This window comes from Rhinolophus hipposideros, assembly GCF_964194185.1.
Source record: "Rhinolophus hipposideros genome assembly, chromosome: 2".
Classification (NCBI taxonomy): Eukaryota; Metazoa; Chordata; class Mammalia; order Chiroptera; family Rhinolophidae; genus Rhinolophus; species Rhinolophus hipposideros.
The window spans coordinates 468,250-483,110 of NC_138048.1; the positions used below are offsets into that span (position 1 = coordinate 468,250).

Sequence of the window (14,861 nt, forward strand, 5' to 3'; positions counted from 1 at the left end):
TGGAGCAGAAGGGAGGGAGAAAAACTCCCAGGACACAGAGGTGCTCACAGCATAGGAGTCAAGGCCATGGCTTTGGGCCCAAACTCCGGCTCCACTTACTAGCTGGGTGAGCTAGAGCAAGTGACTTCTGTGCTCAGCTTCCTCACACCTGTAACGGGGACAGCAACAGTGTAACAGCAGTTACTGTGAGAATGACGTGAGGTAATGCACCTGAGCCCTCAGAAAACACTGGCTATACGGCTGTAAGTAAAGGGTCGGCCACAGGCAAACCTAAACAAGTGACCTGGAGAAGGCGTGGACTGTAGCTGGAAGGGGCAGGGAGGGACGATCAGGAGGGGGCATCGACCTGGGAGCCAGGAAAAGGGACCAGCTAGAAGGCAAGGCCAACGGAGAAGTCTTGTCTGCCAGGTAACAAAACGAGTTCCAGTAACTTGGCTCCAGGTTGTCCGGCACGAGAAACAGTGCCAGCATTTTTAACTGACTCCTTTGCTCCAAGAAGCCCCTAAAATTTCACTCTACCCTCCCCACCCCATCACTGCTGCTGAAAACCCATTCTGCCCAACTCTGTGGAGCCCACTTTCCCCAATTCTCTGTGGATTCCGCCAGTTGCTTTTTTTCTAGTTTTCCTTACTTCCATCCTCTAAGGGCCCAGCAGCAACAGGTGTCGATGATGAGTTTCTCCACCTACATGGGAGCCGCGCTGCCTCCCTGCAAGGCTCTGGCAGGACAGGCCTGGCGGGAGACTCTGCAGCCCCGCCCCCCACCTGCCAACAGCCTGGCTGGCTTCTCCAGTCAGCGCTGGCTCCGACTCAGCTGTGACAGACCCCACGGTGCTTCCCTCACAGCACGTCCCATCCCTGGGCTGCGAGCGGTCAGTGCTGAGACCAGGCTTGTGGGGCTCTCGTGAGGGCAGCTCCAGGGCCGTGCCTCTGCTTCCGGATCACGACCTAAGGTAACCGCATGGCGAGTGCTTTGCAGGCTCTTTTCCTGGCAGGAGGCTGGAGGGTCAAAGAAGTTTCTCCTGTCCCTTTTAGTTGCTCGTGCAACTGACAAGAAGCAGCAGTGGGAACTGCCCAGGACCTTCCTGCAGGGCATCTGGTCGGCCTCGGCTTTCCACCCCCAACTCAAGCTCCACATCCTGCCTCAGTGGGCTGACCTCAGCCCAGCCCGGCCAGTCAGAGCCCTGCATCTTGCTGACCGCAGCTGAGTGGTTCAGAAAGCCAGCAGTGCCAGCAAAGGAGGAGGCTCTCTCACCCTGTGGGGCTGCCTGGAGGTTGGCCCAGGAGCCAGAACTGCTGTTGGTCTTCCTGCCCTGGTCAGGAGATTGGCAAGGACGGGCTGGCTCTGGGAAAGGCAGCTAAGAGATGCCCAATAGCTTTTCAGATGCTGGAGCCACTAAAGGTCCCCCTGCTTAACAGTTTGATTGGGTTCCTGTCACTTGCAATGGAGAAGGCCCTGTCAACACAGGACCAACACAAGGGTCTCTATACTATATATAAGGGTCGCTCTACTATATGTAAGTGTGGGGACAGAGCCCCAGAGAGCAGCTTCCAGGCTCTCGGCCTCACGTGGAGGGGTGCTGCCTCGGGTAGTAGATGGCCGTCCGCTGTGGCTAATTGGCCGTCAGCTGTAACCAGTCAGCCAATTAGCCACTGATACAACTGCCGCGGCTGCGCTGGTTGGTCAGTCGGTTGGTTGGCAGGCAGAGAAGCGGACGGCAGGTTGCAGGTCGTGTGGCTCCAGCCTCCAGTGAGACCATAGTGGTGTGACTCCCCTATCTATGGCTCCGTGGGTGTTCCTTTTTGGCCTCACCATGTCCTGAGTTCTTATGTGGGGAGTGGGAGCTGAGACCCCCAGCCCCCCGCCTCGCATGACAAATGGCGCAGCGAGCAGGGTCTCCTGCATGACAATAAGGGTCTCTATACTATATATAACTACACTATACCTACAGTGCCTGAGCGTCCTCCGAGGTCAGTGGGCCGAGCCACCCTGGTGACCACTCTCAGGCTGGCCCCGGGGCTGGGATGCACTCAGCAAGTTTGGCAGTAGAACCCCGGCAAGCCTGATGTGCCCCTCATTTTGGTAACCCAGGCTCAATTCCCTGCAGTGTCCTGCAGAGAAGCGGCCACCTTCCATTTGCTCACACGTGGCCAGGGCCAGCAGGCTCACTGCCTCCTCAGACTGCCTACTTCATCCAGCTCTGATTGTCACAAAGTTCTTTCTGATTCTGGGCACCTACACTGAACCTAGCTGCTGGGGTCTTCCTTACACGTATCCCAGAGGGAAGGTGTAAGAATGACCCTCTAGTGTGGCTGGCACACCCTGCAGGGCCTGCCTTGGTGCTATCTTCCTCCCTCAGGGACTTGGCACCAGCACCCAAAACTGGGAGAGGGTTAGGGACCCCTGGAGTTCTGAGGGTGGTGAGGACCACAGGCCAGAGTGGCTCATGGTGAGGTGAGTGGGACCCCAATTTCCTTAGTAGCTCAATGTGCTCCAAAGAGAACTGGTTGTTCAAAGTGTCAGCACTGGCAGCAATGACAAAGAGCCTCGGGTCCCTCAGAACCCTGGGGCCAGCACTTCTGCTTGGGTGGCCTTGGGCTGGGGCCTGGACCTATCAGGGCCCTGGGTCCCTAGAGCCCAGCTTCACAGGATTACTGTGAGGACTTCAGGAGACGACGCACAGGAAGTGTTCAGCCCAGTGCCTGGCAGTTTCCATGCGCATGCTGCAGGCCGCCCACGGCCGTCATCTTCATTCATCACAACAAGCAAGTTACGAGCAAGGGCAGTGTTGCAGGTAGCACATCAGGGGTCTCCCCCTAGCTCTGCTGCTTCTCCAGAGCGGGCCAAGCCCCGCACCCCAAGCCTCTGCCTGTCACAGGCTGAGTGCAGCTGACCCCGTGGATGTTAAAGGGTGAGATCTCAGAGCACCCTCAGACTCACAGTCGTGCTCTCTGCCTCCCTCCTGCAGCAGTTCCAGCAGGCAGGGGACACTGGGCAGCCGGTGGGCCACAGGGGCTGGGTGTGGGTGGAGAGGAGGCCTGCCTCCCACGGCAGGCCCTGGGCTGGAAGGGACCTCAGAGGCCCCCGGGGAATAGCTTCCAGTCTGAGCAGGAGTCCCAGTACACCGTCACACCAAGTGGTTGCTGAGGCCCTGATTACATGCTCCTTAGAGACAAGGTGCTCACTCGTTTCATTGCAGAGCAGCTCTGGGGATGAGGACACTCTATCAGAGGTGGGAGAGGTCTGACCTGGTCCACCTGGGACAAAAACTGGCCTGGACTACAATCGCCTGGGCCCTTGCCAGAAAGTACGTGGTAGGGGCTTGAAAGAGGGGAGGCAGAGTCCTAAGCACAGGTGCAGAGCACAGGAGCTGGGGACCCTGGGGCGAGATGTAAATGGCTTCCACCGGCAAGCAGGTGGTAGGTTGCATGAGGGCCCCGCTGGGTGCCCATCAGGACTGTGGGGTGCCGACCCCAGGTCCTGCCACTGCAGCAGCCCCAGGACCACTGCTCCAAGCCTGTGGCCTTCTAAGAGTGCTGTGACTTTGTCTCCTGGAATCTCATTTTATACCTGTGGTCCAGTGAGCAGCCGGGGGACCACAGGGCTGCACATGGGTAGCAGTTCCTACACTAGATTTGAAGGGGATGCGTTCAGGAGCTGGGTGGCAGCGGTGTGAACTCCAGCCTGACCACCTACCAGCTCAGTGACCTTGGGCAAGGCACGCTCTCAGAGCCCCAGTTCAGCCATCTGTAAAGTGGGGTTACCAACAGCCCTTACCCCGCAGGAGCACATCACTTAAAGCATGACAAGCTCCCAGAACAGTGCCTGGCATGCTTTCAGCACACATAAGAACTGACCATCCTTACTACGTACGACTGCTCTGCCCACCAAAGCACCTGTGGGGTCCTCCACAGCCCCCTCCTCTTGGCCCTAGCTCTGGGCGCAGAAGCCCCAGCTGCCACCCACAAGTATCTCCTTCCTTGATGGCAGGCTCCAGGCAAGGCTCTTGGTCCCACCATCTCTAATCCTCACTAAGCCTGAGGGCAGGGACCCTGTGCCCATTTTCCAGGTGTAGCTGGTGAGGCTCAGGACTGCAGGGAGCTTTCAACACACTGTGGCTGGTGTGTGGCAGGACTGGGTCAGAAACCCTCCTGCCTCTGGCTCCTGGACACCCCCTCCCTCCAGTGCTAGGAGCTAGGTGACCGTCCCCAGAGCCTGTGAAGGGCAGACTCTCGGAGGAACATCTGATGTCAGGCTGACAGGCTGGGGACGGGTCTGACCCGCCAACCCACAGCCGTTTCTCAGGTGTCCTTTGTGTTGCTTTTCTCCCCTGTTACAGGCCCACCCACTTGTGATACATCACTCAGATCCTCCATGCCCCCCTGAAAAAGGGTCTGTGCCAAGAAAGCTCACTGCTGGGAGTGGGCGGGAATAAAAGCTGTCTGGAAGGCTGAGTGGCCAGGGGAGGCAGTCAGGGGGTACGGGCAAGGGTGGCAAGCTGGGGAGGGAGGGAGATGGGGGACAAGGGACCCACAGAGAGAGCCACGGGGAGCAGAGTGGAAAGGTGGGAGGTGGTGAGGAGGGATCTTTTGGGGAGGGACCCAGCCTCAAGCAGTAGAGGTACTGCATGTCCACTAGAATCTCCTGTCCTCGGTCAACCTCAGCTAGCAGCTCCAAGGGACACAACTAGCCTGTCATGCAGGGTGTCATGTGCAGTCTCTGGTCCCGCTCCCCACATAAGAACGCAGGATATGGTGAGGTAAAAAAGGAACCCCCACGGAGCCATAGACAGAGGAGTCATACCACTATAGTCTCGCTGGCGGCTGGGTTGGAGACACAGGAAGCAGGAGCCACACGATCGCAACCTGCCGTCCACTTCTCTGCCAACCAACCCCACTGGCTAGCTGCAATCCGCACTTGCTAGCTCAGCCACCATCTTCTCGCTAGACCCCATTTTCTGCTAGCGTAGCCACGGCAGTTATATTAATGGCCAACGGCTCACGGGTTACAGCTGACGGCCAACCAGCCACAGCTGATGGCCATCCAATCACAGTTGATGGCCATTTACTACCTGAGCCAGCACCTTTCCACGTGAGGCCGAGAGCCTGGAAACTGCACTCCTGGCTCTGTCCCCACAACTAGCCACGCCTCAAGCGCAAGGCCTCACTGCAAGGCCTCAAGCTCCCAGCTCCGGTTCTGCTTGGGGCTCGGTCTACTTAGAACCGAAGCACCAGCCCTCTCAGGGGCCCAGAAGCTCCAGGGGAGACCGCCAGTGGTGCTCTGAATCTGTGTAAGAAAGGCACTTGCTTATTTATATAGCACAGTTTTGGAAAAGCGGTTCTCCTTTGGGCCTGCCACCGACCCGCTGAGGCGGTAAAGCAGGGCTCAGAAGTGTGAAGGCCATGCTGGGAGAGAGACCACGCTCTCTTTGATGGGCAGATGGGGTTCCACAAGGAACCCAAGGGCTCCTGCCATGGGGGCGGGGGGAGGAGCTGCCCCCACGGCTGTGCCCCACACCCACATGTGGTCAGATGCACTGCTCTCTGTCCCTCTCAGTGCTCCCACCCAGCACTTCTATGAGCGTGCTCTGCAGGCATGTGGCTGGCTGTTTTAGCACTGTGCTGCCACACACAGGGGCCATGACCACATGCGGCCGCTGGCTGCCTGCACTGCAGCTAGTGCACCTGGGAACTGGCTTCATGAGTTAGCTTTCATCTCAGCTTAAATAGCCACCTGTGGTTGGACCTCGACGTTGTCAAGGCTCGAGTTACCTCAAGTTAAACTCTCAGCTGAAGGCAACTCCAATGAAAAGTCCATCAGGAGTTTTCATGGCTCATAATGAGCCGATTCTAAAATTCATATGGAAGAATACCTACCAAGAAGAGGAAAGACAATTTTTAAAAAGAACAAAACAGGGGTTTTGCCCTAATAAAAAAACAAAAATCTGATGTTGGCAGAGAAATAAAAAATGGATCCCCTAAGCATCAGCATAGAGCTTCGTAAGTATCTGTAGTTTGTTCACTGATATAATGTAGGTGTTCAATAAACATTTGCTGAATGAATGAAAGGATCCAGGCACAAACCCATGTTCAGGTAGAAATTAGATGGAATTTCAAGTCAGTAGGCGAAGAACAAACTATTCAATAAATTGTTTGGAGACAACTGGCTAATTTATAAAGTGTGATCAAAAAATACAGTGAATGTTTAAATTAAAAAAAAAATTACAGTAAAAGACACATTGCCATTAATCCCCCTCAGAATACTCCCCTTTGCATTGAACACACTTATCCCATCGTTCTTGCCACTTTCTGAAGCAGTTCTGGAAGTCCTCTTTCGTGAGTGTCTTTAGTTGCATTGTCATGGCTGCCTCGATGTCTTGAATCAATTCAAAACATTCTCCTTTGATTGTCATTTTGACTTTGGGGAAGAGCCAGAAGTCACATGGGGCCAGATCCGGTGACTAAGGTGGGTGAGGGCACACCGTAATGTTTTTATTTGACAGAAATTGCTGTACCAGAAGCGATGTGTGACACGGAGAGTTGTCAAGAGGGAAGATGAAGTAAAGATACTCACGAAAGAGGACTTCCAGAACTGCTTCAGCCAGTGGCAAGAACGATGGGATAAGTGTGTTCAAAGCGAGGGGGAGCATTTTGAGGGGGATTAATGGCAATGCGTCTTTTACTGTAGTACACTTTTTAAATTTAAACATTCACCGTATCTTTTGATCATTCGTTGTATGTAGAATAAACGGCAGCCCCGCATCTCGTACCAGTCTCCAAAACAAATGCCAGGCTAAAGTCCTAAAGAGTATAAAACAAAACTGTAGAAGCACTGAAGAAATATTTTGAAATTATATTTATGACTTGGGGGAGATCTTTTAAAAATACAACATGAAAAACCAAAGTAATAAAAAAAGATGATTTGACTAATTAAAATTTAAAACTTCTGATGATTTGACTAATAAAATTTTAAAACCTCTTACACAGAATGGTGACTACAGTAGTAATACCGTGTTCTATATTCAAAAGTTGATGAGAGATTTTGAAAGTTCTCCTCACAAGAAAAAAACAAAAAAGGACGAGTGACAGGAAGCAAACATTTGTAATTACAAAGGATTAGTATCCACAATATATAAAGAACTACCAGTAAACCAAAATGACAAATAACCTAACAGAAAAATGGGCAAAAAATAAGAATAGACATTTTATAGAACTGAAAACCCAAATGGCCAAAATAAACACAAATCGATGCTCCATTTTAGAAGAAAGCAGAGAAACGCAAATTAAAACAACCAAGAGACACTGCTTGTACCCTTTGATTGGGTAGTACTTCTACCTTTTGACTGGGTGATAACACTGAGTGTTGACAAGCATGGGAAGGAAAAGGAACTCTCAGATCCAACTGTAGAGAGGAAATGGGTAGAGCCCCCCCTTAAACAGTAAATTGACAGTTCCTATTTCAAGTGAAAACATGCCCACCAAGCCCCTACAATCCCACCTCTAGCTGTGTTCCTTAGAGACTCTCTTGGGAGTGTGTGTAGAGAGTAGACTCACGCTTCCTGTCGTATTGTTGGTAATTGTGAAAAAGTGAAAGCAACTGGCCAGATAAACCCAGATAAGCACACAAAGACCCCTGCACAGCCGCACACTGTCAGCACCAGTGCCCTGGACCACCTTGTTCTTGCTGCGAACCTCCAGCAGCAAACCACGCGTGGATGTCACAGCAGGAGAACCCCCATAACACCAAACCCAGATGGTGTCAGTAGCTGCACTTGGGCAGGGCTTACTCTGTGTCAGGAGCTGCTCCCAGCTCTTTGCACACCCACTCATTTCCTCTTTACACCCTGTGAGGTGCATGTTATTGGTCTCAGCTCCATTGTACAGATAAGGCCACTTGCAGCATGAGGCTGCACTGCCCAAGGATATGTACAAAAGGAAACAAAAGGGCCAGGCTTGAACCCGGGTCCCCTGGCCCTGAGCTGTGTTCTGAACCTCAGCTGACTAGAGTTCCTGAGGGCACACACATATGCACAGGGAAAAGGGTCTGGGAGTTGAGAATGCAAAATGATGAGACTCACAGTGGATGTTATCCTCACCCAAAGACTTTCATTTCCTTTGGAGGACATATTCATGTACTACACGTGTAATTAAAAACTGATAGAACTAGAAGGAATCTACAGAGATCAACACTGGTTGGTTGAGGGAGACTGTTCTTTCTGGCCTCTACCTGTCTACTCAGCTGCGACTCCCACATCAGGACACAGTGTCTGCCAGGGACGAGGTAAGCTTGGGTGCTGGGGGAAACCCCAGGTTATCTCAGCAGGGCATGGGCCTGGGTCTAAGTTGATCCAGGAGCTGGCTGTACCCAGGAGCAGGTGGGACAGGTGGGGCTGACTTTTGGGACAGAGCTCAGGATGGGCTCAGCAGGACATGACCTTCTCCATCCAGCACGCTCCTCCGGCCACTGTTTGTAGTGGCAGGGCTGATATTTATGTGCAGCAGGCCATGGGCAGATGGGAGTCTCAGAAGAGCACTCATGGCGGTGCCAGACTCTTCGTTCTTAGTTGGATGAGGACCAATGACTCCTAGACCTCGACTGCCCCCTCGTGAACGCGCCCCTCCCTACATCCACTCTTTGGGGACAGGTCTCTCTGAATCCCCCAGACAGCACTTCCACTTGCTGGGATGGCTCAAAGATGCCCATAAGACTCCTCCAATCTAGGAGACGAGGAAGCAGGAAGGGTAGTTAATGTGTGCCAGCGACCGCGAGGCAGGCTGGCCACGTCCCCAGTCACGAAGGGGTCATCAGCACCAGTTGGTGTCTGGTGACACCAAATCCTGGAGGCCCCATGGAAGGAAATGATAACCAGAGCCTGCCAACGTCCTCTCCAAGAAATGCCCAGAGCCACTCCCTTTTCATTTGCCATTTTTGGCAGAGCTAAGAATAGCCTACTTTAAGTAGTCCTCTGCGTCCTTACGTTTGCTCTCAGGACTGCACCACAGCACCTTTCCAGAACGATGGCAGGTGGCAGCCACTCACAGGACCCAATTTGCACACCTCCCAAAGGGCCTGGGAGCTGGCTGAGACTTCTGCGAGCACAGGCTTACCAGAGTCCTCCTCTCCTGACACAGGCCTCTGAGTCCCCAGGGGACCGTGTTGAGACACAGACCTCATCATGCCCTTGTCCAAAGATCTTCACACCCCTCATCACCCAGAGAAAAAGAATCCAAACCCCAGAGCCTGCCATTCCTGGCCAGGTGTGGCATTACCCTTTGTGTCGGCCTTCACGTAATGTGTCCTGAGCACCTACTGTGTGCCGGTCACTACTCTAGGTGCCGATGGGGCCCTGAATTCGTGGTACGTGAGCACACAGAAGCTCCTCATTGTGCCCCTGCTCAGCCCGGTACTGTGTGCCTCCCAGCACTGCCCACCGGCCCCGTCTCCCTTACCACCCACACCGGCTGAGGCCTCAGCACTGGGACGTGAGAGGAAGGCCCTGGCAGAAGCCCCTGGGTGTCGCTGCCCCGCCCAAGCTTCCCTGCAGGCAGGCACTCACTTGTTGAAGAGGTTGAGGCCAATGCGATAGTGCCTCTTGCGGATGACGTCGTTGCTGAAGGCAGGGGAGTCCCAGCTGTTGCGGGTCTCCTTGTGGTAGGTCTGCTTGCTGAGCGTCTGCTCCCGCAGGCTGTCACGGGATGACGACTCGGAGCTGCAGTTGATGGTGTCGTTGGAGTTGGATGTGCTGTTGATGCTGTCGTTGTCCCCATCCGAGTAGTCTGACTCCGACTTGCTCTGCCTGTTGCCCGAGCCATTGAGAGCCAGGTGGCCATCCAGGGGCCTGGGGGGCCGGGACCGCAACTCCGCTTCCTCCCGTGGGAGGTCCTTGGGGGAGCCGCTGTGAGGGCCGTGCCTGGGGCTGCCCTGCTGCCCGCCGAGACCGCGCTCGTGAGCGCTCTGCCTCTTGAGTGAGCCGCGGTCTGAGCGGTCGCTGAGGTCCACGGAGCTGTCGCTGGGGGGCTCAACGGTGAGCAGTGGCGGGCGCTCTACCCGTAGCCGCTGCTCTTGCCGCTCAAGCGACGGCGTGCTCTGGCAGCTCGTGTCCGCGTCCCCCTTGTCGTCCTTATGAGCTAGGGCCCAGTAGTCCTGGGCAGCACCCCTGGCCCGTGGCCGCAGGTCTAACTCGGTGCTGGGTGGCCGGTGCCCTGCCTGTGAAAGGGGCAGCGGTGGCGACAGCTCCTCTTCGTCGATGTACAGGGTGACATCACTGTACGAGGCTGTCATCTCGTCCAGCTTGTGGTGGTCCACGCTGTGCAGGGCTGCTGGGGGCTCGGAGTCCCGGGTCCGGCCAGTGCTAGAGGCCGGCACCTCCTCAGTGTGGAGGCTGCGGCAGTTGAGGGCGTCGTCAATGGACTCCGCCAGCGATTTCACCTGCCGGGAGAAGGCATCCTCCAGCTCCGTGATGGCGTCTGCGAAGTCACTGCACGGGGCCGAAGACTTGAGGGCAGGCAGCTCACCAAGGTCACTGCACTCAGATGGCACTAGGGCCCCCAGCTGAGAGCCATCATCGGTCACTGAGACCTGCTTGCCCTCGAAGTAGGAGCTGTGCACCTTCTCAGGCCCCTCAAAGGAGAACTGCATCCTCATGTTGGACAGTACGATCCTGCGTGACATGCGGTTCTCCGACATGGAGCTGCGCAAGCGCTCGAAGTTCTTGTTCATCTGGTACTGGCGGAAGGCCGTCTGGATGGTGCGGGCCGCATGGCGGGTCACCAGGCGTCCCCCATACTTCCGTTCTAGCATCTCCACCTGGAGGGGGAAGGAGAGGAGGGTGAAGACAGCCCCATGCACTGGCACAGCGGCCCACGGTCCTGCAGCAGCACAACCTGGGACGGCTACAGCTCATCCCAAAGCTGGCTGAAACCACCACTGGGGCGTGTGGATGAGGATGTGCAACATCTGGGATCCAAGTAAGATGGAGAAACACCACGTTAAACTTAAAGCTAGTAAGTTCCCTACAGGACTTCTCAAAACCTTTAAAAGCCTTGGCCTTCCCACATCCTTTGGCATGCAGTTCAACACAACTATAGATGTTGGAGGAGGTGAAGGGCCTCTGTGGAGATAAGGGACCTGAGGCATGTGCAGACTGAGACCTGCCAAAGACCTCAGCCAGGTCCTGGGTGCTGAGCATTAGAGACAGAATTCCAGTCTCATTTCCTCTCTGTGGCACCAGCAGTGTTATTCTGGTGGCCTGCGACCTGAGAGAATCACCATCCTGAGGAGCAGGCTTCAAGGCCAGAGGCCTGGGTTCTAAACCCGGCTCTGCTCAGAGGACTGTGCTAATCACGTGATGAGACTGACACAAGCGCTCAGCACATGCCAAGCTCAGGGGCATCTGGGGCTGCAAGACCTTCTCAGCTGTAGTCCTGAAAGGTCTTGACAGTTTATGGGGTCCCTAAGTCCCCTCACTGCACAGATGGGGAAACTGAGGCCCAGAGTAGAGACCTAACACACACACGGCAGCCTCCAGACTCAAGAGCGAGCTCTCACTTGCTGGTACCATAGGTCCTGATTGCCCTTTTCCTTGAGTTTGGAGATGGGGCAGGGCGATAGGCCAGTGAGAGGAACTGGGACTCCCCAGTGTGACACATGGGCTTCCTACAGGTACGCCATGACCAATGACAGCGCTGAGGGCTGCTCTCCATGCTTCCATTGTAAGTGAGAAACAAACATACTCCTGGAGCTGCAGCCTGCTTAGTGGGATCCAAGATAAAGGACTGGCTTCTCCTAGGGGGGCGGGCAGAGAAGGCACCTTCTCTGACATGAGGCCAATAGAGCTCTCAGGTCCCCAGGAGCTAGTCACAGTGCTCAGGGAGGCGAACCACCCCACCTTGCTCATCTAGGTCCCACTAGCCTACTCCATGCCGGGTAGCATGCCACAGCTGGCAGCAGAGAGAGACAAGGTCCCTGCACTCAAGAAGCAAAGAATCTGTGAAGAACAGAGAGACACACACGTCACTGAAATAAAGCCACACAGATGACAGAGTTGGGGAATGGCTGCTCGGAGCCGCTGTAGGCGGGAAGGAAGGGCTCAAAGCTTCCCATGCCCAAGTATGCCTCCTAGTCCCCTTGCTTGCCAGCTTGTGGCCTGTTCACCCTCTGGAAAGTGAGAGTGTGCCCAGCCCCATGAAGCCTCCCATCTCAGGCATGCCAGCTGCCTACAGACACTGGGCACGCCAGCTCTCTGGGGCCCACAGGAGAGGGAGCAGCAGGCTGGGCAGAGTGGCTATGGGGTGGGGATGGGGGTGCCAAATGGTTTTCCAAATGATTTTCTAAAGCCTGGCTAGGCCCAGAGTCAAGCCAGGGTGTGTCTGTTTTTTTCTCTCGTCCTGGAGCTACTGATTGCCATCCAAAGAGATGACTTCATTTCCACATCTGTAAGCAGAGTGTTTCTGTTTTTTGGGTTTTGAGTGGAGCTTTGAAAGCCCACAGGGTTGATAAAGGCCCAAGGCTGAGCTCCGGGAAGCCCTCTCTTCTTTGCCCTCCCAGGCCTATGGTCCTGGGCCCCTTATGGTAGCCCCGGGTGGGGGGTGGACAGTCATGATGCCAGAGTGACCAGATCAGGCCCAGAGCTCACCCCAGTTCCCTTTATCTCCTGCTGACTTTGGACCTCCCAAACCAGGCAGCAACACCGTTTTCTTGAGACTGTCTCTGCAAACCTGGGGTGGGGGCCCAGAGGAGGGACAGGGCCCAGAGGAGGGACAGAAGAAGGACCTCAGGAGAGCAGAAACGGGCTCTGTGCTTCATCACCAAAGCCCCCGAGTCCCTCCTACCTGGCCTCCCCCAGACGACACACAGTGGCCCAGGCCTGCTCTTAGTCATCCCCAGACCTGCCTGCTCCTTCTTCCCGTTAGGCCAGAACCCACCCAAGGCCTGGTCTGAAAGTTTATTGAGGGACAGGGGAAGGAATCCTAGCAGTAAGTGCTTACCTGATGTGTGTTGCCCTCCCCTGATACTCACAGTGACGTGCAGTCTGCAGAGGGCTCTAGGACCCACACTTCTCAGAGGAGGCTCAGAGAAGTGGTGTGTGAGAAGCCAAGCCCTAGCCGGGGCTCTCCTATTAAGCCCTCACTCTTCCTTTGAAGGGGACTTCTCAACAGCGGGAACGAAGAACTGACAGGAACACCCTTCCACAATTCAGAGCTGCCTCCTGCTCTCAGTGACAGGAAACCACTGGAAGGCATAGAGGCCCAGGGGCCAGATGGAAAATCCATGACTTTCCACTGGGTTCCTTTCACTTAACCAGGATTTCGCATTTCCAGACTTGAACTCTGCTTGGAATCAGGCACCTTACATTTGTCTGGCAATTCTCGTGTAATCTGTTCTGTTCCCACTTTTGCCTTAATTGCCAGGACGCTCAGCAGCGTCGAATGCCCAGTGGCCCTCAATGATACTTCCTCTTCCCTGCCGTCCTCTCTCCCAAGTTCGTTCTGCCTCAGGGCATTTGCGCCTGCTATTACCTGTTTCTGGAAAGCCCCTTCTTCAAACACCCAGTTCTAATGCCACTTTAGAGAGGTGCTCCCCACCACCTTTGGCCAATGCTGTCACTTTCCACAGTCACTCAATTTCTTTCCCCTATTTTACACTCTCTAGAGTTTGCATCACTTTCTGGACTTAGTCTGTGTCTTTATTGCTAACTTGTCCGTGGTCTGTCTCCTGGGCCACAGTGTCAGCTCGAGAGCTGGGGCATGACCTTGCCCACAGTTGACTGCCAAGCACTGGCACAGTGCCTGGCATCGGATGGGCCTTCGGCTAATGTGCATGGGGTGAAAATGAACAGCTGTGGCCCCACGAGGGCTGTGTGGAGCACAGGAATATCGCCACAGGCTTCTGCCAAGTCTCAACCTTGCTCAACTCTGTTTTAATGGTTGCCTGCAGGTGTCCTTTACTATAAGCTCTTTCTGATCCACTTTGGATCCAGGCGTAACTGATAAACAGAACGGAGGCTGTCCTCCTTGCTCCGGGCCTGGCCCTGAGGCCAGGTACTATAGGGGCAGGGGGCCATCTGTTATCAGGCTCTAGCCACTTACTGGCTCCCGTCAGTCCCAACTCACAAGCAGAAGGATGGAGAGAGATCAGGTAAGGGAGGAAGGGCTGTCCAGAGTCAGAGGGCAACACTGAGCGCAGGAGGGGCAGTGCTGGCAGGGGCTCTGTCGGGGGGGACGATCCACACCACTCCTGAGAGGCACACGAGGCCCTGACCCCTGCTCTGTAAAGACCACCAGGAAGACTGAGGGCAGACAGAGGGCGGCCAGACCACGGGGCAGAGGTGGGCAGAAGAAAAGGCAAGGACACTTCTACAGCCTGCTATCTGAGGGGCTGCTAGAAAGGATCCTGGGGACAGGCCGCTGTAGAGGGGCTGCCCGGGACCCCCAAGGAGATGACTGGCCAAAACTCAGTGCCCAGGAACTAGGGAAAGTTGGACAACTGGTCCTGCAAATATGCACAATGCTTGCTGGCAGCCTGGGATTTCTCCTGAAGCCTAAAACTTTCCCTCAGAGATTCCCACTAGAATTCTTATTAAAGTGCCTACTATGTGCCTGCACTCCAAGGGGCTGAAAGTGAGAACTCTCTGCCCCCCAGTGATCTCCTGCTCCCCCCACCCAGCACCACCCAGCCGGGACAGGCCTTTCTTCTCTTCCCTCAACCCCAAGAGGCTGCATCCGCCTCCTCTGCACACAGGTACTGAGTGGGTGCGGGCTGAGGTCCCCGGGGGAGGAAGTCCAGCCTCCAATGGGGTGATTTCCTACAAGAAGGCTAAGATGTCAATCGGAGGGGATATAATAAGCAACCTCTCCTCACTG

General features: G+C 55.0%; 1 protein-coding gene across 10 annotated transcripts in view; it reads right to left on the reverse strand.

Moving 5' to 3' along the window:
* The window catches only part of IQSEC1 (IQ motif and Sec7 domain ArfGEF 1), a 497,252-nt gene that overhangs the window by 39,102 nt on the left and 443,289 nt on the right, over window positions 1-14,861 (reverse strand). For all 10 annotated transcript variants that reach the window (XM_081066462.1, XM_081066457.1, XM_081066463.1 and 7 more), the window contains one exon: window positions 9,557-10,806. In XM_081066462.1, coding sequence (XP_080922588.1) covers window positions 9,557-10,800 — 1,244 coding nt within the window. In that variant the 5' untranslated portion in view covers window positions 10,801-10,806. The remainder of the gene's footprint in view (window positions 1-9,556; window positions 10,807-14,861) is intronic.